Source organism: Oryza sativa, chromosome 1, assembly GCF_034140825.1.
Source record: "Oryza sativa Japonica Group chromosome 1, ASM3414082v1".
Lineage (NCBI taxonomy): Eukaryota > Viridiplantae > Streptophyta > Magnoliopsida > Poales > Poaceae > Oryza > Oryza sativa.
Window position 1 is genome coordinate 39760661 of NC_089035.1, and position 7270 is coordinate 39767930.

Below are 7270 nucleotides of genomic sequence, written 5' to 3' on the forward strand. Positions count from 1 at the left end.
GAAAGGCCAGGCTTGTAGCTAAGAAATATACTTAATAACACGACCCCCTTACTAAGTTTGCCTTACTCGAAAGAAGCACGAGCGTCACCCTAGCCAGCATTCTTTGGATTTAGTAGAATAAAAGCCATCTTACTCTTAGTAGAGCTCAATTCAATGCTCTAATAAGCTTGCGAGAAAGCCTAAGTGAAGTTCAGTCTCTTTTCCGTTTTTAAGCAAGTGACCATAGGGCAATGGAAAGATCTGATACGGCGTTATAGGCCTTGTAGATTGCAACTCCTTCTAAGATAAAAAAACGTAACCACGAGGTAGATTACGAATAATCCAAGCATATAAATCTTAGGGCAGTAAGCTAAGGATAGACGAAATCCAGTAAGACATTGATTTTGCAAACCATTAGTTTATATTTAATTTTCTCGATCCCCTTCTGACGGACTAAGAATACGAGAAAGTTACCAGCCGAGACACCAAAGGCGCATTTAGATTTTCTGCTATGTTTGCAAAATGAGTACTCGTGTAGATATTCCCGAATCTTCCATAAAGATAAGTTTGATTCATTAGTTAATTCTTTTTTTCCAGGAAATTATGAAATGAAAAAGATGGACATCGCATCGTGGATTTAACGTTTCAATTTGGGCAAGAGGGCCCTGGTTATGTCGCAAAAGACGACATTCTAAGTTTTCCTCCTCCTCTCCGGTCTGCATGCAAGTACCTCAGCGGATATTTTCCATTATTTGGTCACTAATGAGCTACCTGCAGGTTTGTCAAAGGCTAAAAGGGAAAAGGCGCGCAGCGGTGAAGCCCATTACTCTGTATGGGATGATCCTTACCTTTGGCACAAGAAACTCTTATTTGGCATTCTGACCTGTTGATACTTGCAAGAAGAGCTTCAGTCTTCGAAACCGCTGCGCGAAACTCATTATCCGGAATGGCCCCACGGTGTTGATGTCTAGTGCTAGACGACACGTTTTAAATCTTAATGCAGGCATGGCATATTTCGTTGAATCAGTCTTTTTCGCCACATCGCGTATAAAGGGAATCGAACCCAACTCTTCCACTCGCTGCCAATGCGGATGCATTATAACATGTCAAGGGAGGCGCCGAGATATGATATGACCAAAAGCCTTGTTGTTGCGAGCCGGGCTCGAACTGAAAAAAAAGCTGCCAACAGTTGATTGGTATACATATTCCATTGAGCCAAAAGTCTCGAGTTAATAGAGTTTTTATCGGACTAAGCTTTTAGGTTGAACTATTTGATGCATCTGATGCATCGTCTCAGTAGAATTCTTTACCTTTACCCGTAATTGAAGTGATCGGTGCATTTAACTCAATATAATTCTTCATTGTCCTCGAAATATTATCCAGAGGCGATATGTTATTCACCCTTAAAATATTCTCGACGACCGTAAAATATCTCTTAAATCTGTGAATGCATCCTCTTTTCATTTCTGCTCTGCCACCGGTGCGCCTTTTTCTGCACACACGCGGTAATCAAAGATGGCGCCGAAATGCTCTCCCCATCAGCTTCTCTCCCGAATCAAATTTCGCGGGAAAAAAGCGGGCACGACCAGACCAATCCAAGGCAGAAAGCGAGAAAAAACAAAAAAGAGATGACACTGACACTCGTGCTTGCATCGATCGAGCTATAGCTTAGTACAGAAAAGCATCGCCACTAGTTTCGTTTCAGGATGGTGACTGCCACTATGCCATCAAGAACAAGAACATTAACCTGCTAACCTCACTAGCTCACAGCCTTATCACTTGTCAGTTCATTGATGGAAAAGAATTTTTAAAAAAGTTGTAGTAGTATGTTCACCAACAGACAGATTGGTAGTAGTAGTACATTTTTCATAGCAAACTTTCTCTCTGATGTAGATTTCTACTCCATCCCATTTTAAGTGCAGTTGTGGGTGTCTGTCCTCAATGTTTGATCGTCCGTCTTATTTAACTTTTTTTTTAAAAAAATAAGTCACATATAAAATATTATTTATGTTTTATCATCTAATAACAATAAAAATACTAATTATAAAAAAATTAAATAAGACGGATGAACTACACTTAAAATGGGACAGAGAGAGTAATACTCATGACCAAGCACGCACGCCTGTCAAGAAAGGAGAATGTCACTTGTCAGAAAACATCAGGATTTCTCAGTGGATTTACATTGGAGTTGCATTTTATTCAGGCATGAGGGGGGAAAAATGGCAGTTAAATTAGTTACAGGTTGATAGGAAATGGAGAGATTATTACAGGCCAAAGAGATCTTATTAATCTGGCCTGTTTTACAGTTTATTTTTTTTCTTTGATGACAAATTTATGGGTGGCTGATGAAACTTTTTGTCAGTTGCGGATTGATGCTAGCATCTTACTTCACTTCTTTCACCTTTACAAGACCACCACTTTGCTTGCAAGAAACCATGGGTGATCCTTCTTTCTTTTCTCTTTTTTCTTTCACCAATCAGATCAAAACCTGGATCAAAGTTATCTAACTCTTCAGGAAATGAGGTCATTTTCATAGTCGGCAGATTTGCAGTATCTCTAACGAATTCGCATCAGATTGGATGCACATCTTATGCTGAATCCCTTTACTCTCTTGTGTCCTAACCAGGTTTTGATAGGTTAACATTCATCTTCAGTAGAAGGTTTCACGTTCTTACGACGAGGGAAAAGCATTCGCCTTATCTTCTTCTCTGCTGAACGTTCAGAGAGTGCCTGAAACCAAAGGTTCCAAATGATTTGTTATAGGCTCCATGAAAATTAAATAGGTGACAGGACATGCGAAAAATTGAGTCTAAGAGTAAGAGCTAACCTGCGCATTAAACGAAAATCTAACTGTCCGAGCTTCCAAACCAGAGAAAGCTCTTACATCGATACCGAGACTGTCGATGCTAATCAAGCTAGCCTCCTGTAAAACATACCATACTGCAAAATTTAGCTTACTCTATGGAAGTAATAATCCAAATGCCAACTGAAAACATAAGGAACAAGGAACATGGATTAAGGCATTGATGAACAGGAACATACCTCGACAGTGAGGCCTTTTTTCCTATGACAGAGGGACCTGAGTGCCATAGCGCACTGATCATCGTTTTCTTTAATGCGATTTATAATTTCTGAAGCAGAATTTGCAAGAATATCTGGTTCTGCATCTTGAAAATCTTGTGGATCAATCATCAACTGCAGATATTAACAGAATGAAAGTAATGTCGTAGAACAACCAACCAAGCCAAGAAAGTTGAGAAAATTATCTCCTGTTTATCATTTAGACATGGATTCAACTTTCCGTTATGCGAGTCATGTATGCATTCTGAACCAGTATAGATCCAATACATTGGACAGAAGAGGGAAGTCCTTACCTGCTTCCCATATATGGAAAACAGCTCAACCGTCATTATTTCCAGTTTGTAGATTGTTGAATCAGTGCTACTTCCCACATTCGTGAAATCAAATCTCGATTTATCATCATCTAAATATTGAATTAACATTAGCAACAAAATTTAAACAAAAGTGTGCACTGAATGAATTGATCACAACTGATCAACTTACCAATTAGGCCATTGGTTCCAGAAGCTGGTGCAGGTTCTCTTTTGCATTCATCTATTTGATTTCTTGTGTATTAGAACAAATAAACCAGAATCAAAGAGTAGTATTAACAGAAGTAACCAAGATAAAGCAAAGAATTACCTCTCCAATCAGACGAATAACCATCACCATTGCACTCACCATGAAATAAGCTCCTTAGATAAGATTCTTCTTCTATGAAAGCAGGTCTCAAATATCCTACAATTGAGACACCATTTGATGGACTATCCATCTTTTCCCTGTGTTTATCATGAACAGCCTGCATAGCAAAAGAATACACAGTATATTTATCATGGACTAGGTGGTTGATATGTAATATGGTGCTCGTTATAATTTAGGTTACGAACTATGCTTCCCAAAGCATCTACCTTTTCATGAACTGTTATAGGAAAATTTGGAGCAAAACAGTAAGTTCAAGTTGCTGGTTCAAAAGTTCATCCTGTTCTTTTGTTTACCATTTTACTCATTTTTTTAATGATATCTTTCATATACAACCAGTACTAACTGATTGAATACATATCCCAGAACAAGAGACAAAAATGCCTTTTGTCTTCCTTTTATCTGACCACTAAGTTCAGATCTCTATTTTTTTTTCTGTTACAGTTGACAGAGTGTATCTTGAAATAGGTAAGGCCATACCTTGAATTTCTACCTTCTTTTTCCCTTTTTGAAGTATCAAGTTGAGGTCCAGGCTCTTACTTTTGTTACCAGAAGATAAAGACTTTGCACCCTTCACAACATTATTTCTAAGAATATGATGTAGGTTGGAATTAACTAATCACTCACAGTATATTCATTGTTCACATTGCCAATACATTTATGAAAGTTATCCTAGTTAAAGTTTTCATCTGCTCCACTATTTCAATGGTTGCTGATGCTTGCAATAACTTTTGACGGTTTACCTTTGTCAAACACTTCGCAAAATAAATTGGATGTATTGCACGCATTGTTGCTGGCATCCCCCACTCTATAAGAATGTCAGTTATTTCTGTATCGATCTGCGACATATCACAAAGGAAATATCAACAACTAATGACAGTAATTGTTGCTGATAGAAAACTTGTCATAAAACCAGCTGAAAGCAGGCGATGATTTATTTGGCAAACCTTGCTGTCGTTCTCATCAGGCATGTCTATAAAATTTTCAACATCCATGTAGTCGCTAAAATCACTAGTCACCACACTAGTTTCTCCAATAATAGGGCCATCCATTCCAATCAAAACTGTCTGCAATTAAAATGCCATTCCGATAAGAACTAAGCAGATATGCCATTCCCACTAGAATACTGGTGCATAACAGTTTACAACATTTCCAAAACTCTGATCCTTTTGGCATGGCGCTAGTGATCATTCAACATGATATGTGCTTGTGAAGACATACGCCAACATGAAAGTACTAAAGTAGAGTAATCTTACCACAGGATTGTTTGCAGCATCATCTTCCAAGATGTTCTCACTGTCGGGTACTTGAAAGAAAATGTCTGTACATAAGTACAGAACTTGTTATATGAAAATGAGGACTATGAATGCCCTACTGTAAAAATATATGCTGCACATTAAGGCATTACCTCCATAGTCATCTACAATATACTGAAAGTCTGACCAAGCAACATGCCCATGAGGTTCATTATGCACTCTTGCAGGGAACACAAGTAATCCCTTGCTATTGGCCTAGACAAGATAGAAAAGTTATCCAGAGTATGATAGGGATTCGATACACAAGGTAAGATCACCAGTTTAATTGTTTTACAACAGGAATAATTTTTTATTGCTTAACTTTTACAGTTTACAGATATTTACTCAGCCTAAGGTTGAGTGATTGAGGAATCTTGTAAGTCATTCCTATGCAAAATTATAACGATTTACATGCATCAGTAACTAAACAAATGTATAGATGCACCAGGGTACCTCTACTACAGTTCTAGCAGTTTCCACATCTGTCAGTGACAGGTCCTTCTTTTTTGGACGTTCTTTAACTTCTTCAAGAGGATGGTAACCCCGATCTCTTGTGTACTTTGAATCTGGAACAGAATCTGAGTAATCTGCAGCCACTCGAACTTTGGAAAAAGATGGTTCCTGGTCTGTTGTCAGCCAGGAAGGTTGGATTGATCCAAAAGTATTTCGGCATCGAAAACTACAATAGTTAGCTACAATAGTCAGTTTTCGAAATGCAAGGGGTCCAGTCAAATGATTCAGTTGTACAATGAGAGAGAGACCTTAAACTAGAAAAGTCATGAAATCTCCGGATGTCAAGTGGGGTTTTAATCCAGTTAAAAGTGACCCCTGCTGCCATTGATAAACTCCAGCAAAGAACGATCAAATATGTTCTGCAAAGAGAAACATAATTGACAACTAAAAATGTGCTCGACACCATACCAACCAAAAGATGATACAACACACATTGTATTTTTATCAACAAAACTAAAGAAAATGTGAGATTAGTTTCCAGCTTACAAGTAGCTTATATATCACATCATCAGACAAAGGATAATTCCTTCAGCAAAAGCAGAACCAGTACTCCTCTAACAGTAAGCCCAATTCAGTGCCCTATCTTGTCCATCGAACTATATTAGGTCCATGAACTGGAGCCGCGCATATTAGAACAGAAGTCAAAATGATGAATTCAAATCAGGGAATATTTTCTACAACAGTACATAACCCATGCGCATCTTCCTCCTCAATAATTAATAAAAAGCAATCTTCCTCTGGAATGCAAGTTGCATCAACACAAGAGGGGAACAGAGAACAAAGAGGTGGGCAATGTGGTCATGATTCATGAAGTTGTTCAGATCGATTAGGAATTGTATTCCCCCGAAATGAAAGAACCAACTTTGGAAGAACAGGACCAAAGAATAAGGAAAAAAAATCCCCTCCAACTTTGAAAATTATCCCTTGTTACTTCAAAAAAAAAATCATTTGCCTTAACCCAGTAACCCTAATTCCTGAACAAAATGCGTTCTGGAGGGCCCCAGTGGATCAAGAACACTTTGCAAAATGAATCCTTTACTGTTAACACAAAATCGCACACTATCACGAATCCATATCTATGAAATGAATATCGGAGTGATCCAACCAAATTCTCTAAGCAACACCAAAGGATGTTATTACTAGGGAAAACGGAACAGTTGTACTGATCTGAGAAAAAAAAAAGGTTTCTCCTGTTCCTCGAACAGTTGTTCAACCCCCAATAGAGAAAAATAAAGAAACCCCATCTTGATCGGTTCTTTGCCTCTGTTCTACGAGCATACAATCCAATATGAGTAAAACCATAAAAATCATGCCGATTAGCGACTACAATCAGATCAAATACGGAAAGGGGAGACGAACAGCAACAGCATCGTACCGGTAAATCCGCCCCAAGGTCGGCTGTCAAGAAGGATAGGCGAGGCGGCGGATCGCGGCCTTCGCGAGCTGCGTTGAATCCTTTCGCTGCTTTCTTCCCCTGCCTTTGCCCTTTCTTGTTCTTGTCTCTCTCTTCGTCTCTCCTCCCCCCTTTTTTTTTTGTTTCCCTTTCTTGGACTTGGCGAGCAGTGGGAGTGTGGGACAGTGTGAGGGCTTTTTGGGCAATCTGCCTCTCTCCTGCAGAATAATACAGGGTTAGTAGCAGAGCAGTTCCCAAGTTTATTGCTGTGCTGCCTTTGCCTCCAAGCTGCTGCTCAATTTTATACTGCAGATTCTTCTGCCAATTTCTA

General features: G+C 38.8%; 1 protein-coding gene across 5 annotated transcripts; it reads right to left on the minus strand.

Annotated features, from left to right (window-relative positions):
• Nucleotides 1-2102: 2102 nt before the first annotated feature.
• Nucleotides 2103-7067, minus strand: LOC4325033 (uncharacterized protein At3g49140). 5 transcript variants are annotated; one of them, XR_010741228.1, is made up of 14 exons: nt 6922-7067; nt 6033-6160; nt 5795-5905; nt 5487-5712; nt 5147-5249; nt 4995-5059; nt 4686-4805; nt 4482-4577; nt 3682-3838; nt 3544-3594; nt 3354-3463; nt 3022-3248; nt 2807-2902; nt 2103-2709 (listed from the first exon to the last, which is right to left on the minus strand). XR_010741228.1 is itself a non-coding variant. In XM_015766915.3 (14 exons), the coding sequence occupies exons 3-14, from the start codon at nt 5869-5871 to the stop codon at nt 2617-2619; spliced, it is 1347 nt and encodes a 448-aa protein (XP_015622401.1). In that variant the 5' UTR covers nt 5872-5905; nt 6033-6125; nt 6922-7067; the 3' UTR covers nt 2103-2616. The 5 variants fall into 5 exon arrangements, 3 of the variants coding, with proteins under 3 accessions (XP_015622401.1, XP_015622400.1, XP_015622399.1); XM_015766915.3 differs by having other exon boundaries at nt 3022-3174; nt 6033-6125; XM_015766914.3 differs by having other exon boundaries at nt 3022-3174.
• Between the last annotated feature and the right edge of the window lie 203 nt (nt 7068-7270).

Bases quoted from the DNA above. Each gene is read 5' to 3' on its own strand.
- LOC4325033 (XM_015766913.3), bottom strand. From the start codon at position 5,871: ATGGCAGCAGGGGTCACTTTTAACTGGATTAAAACCCCACTTGACATC. The intron at 5,713-5,794 runs GTCTCTCTCTCA...TAACTATTGTAG, and splicing joins CATGACTTTTCTAGTTTAAG to TTTTCGATGCCGAAATACTT. The intron at 2,903-3,021 runs GTATGTTCCTGT...TATGTTTTACAG, and splicing joins AAAAAGGCCTCACTGTCGAG to GAGGCTAGCTTGATTAGCAT.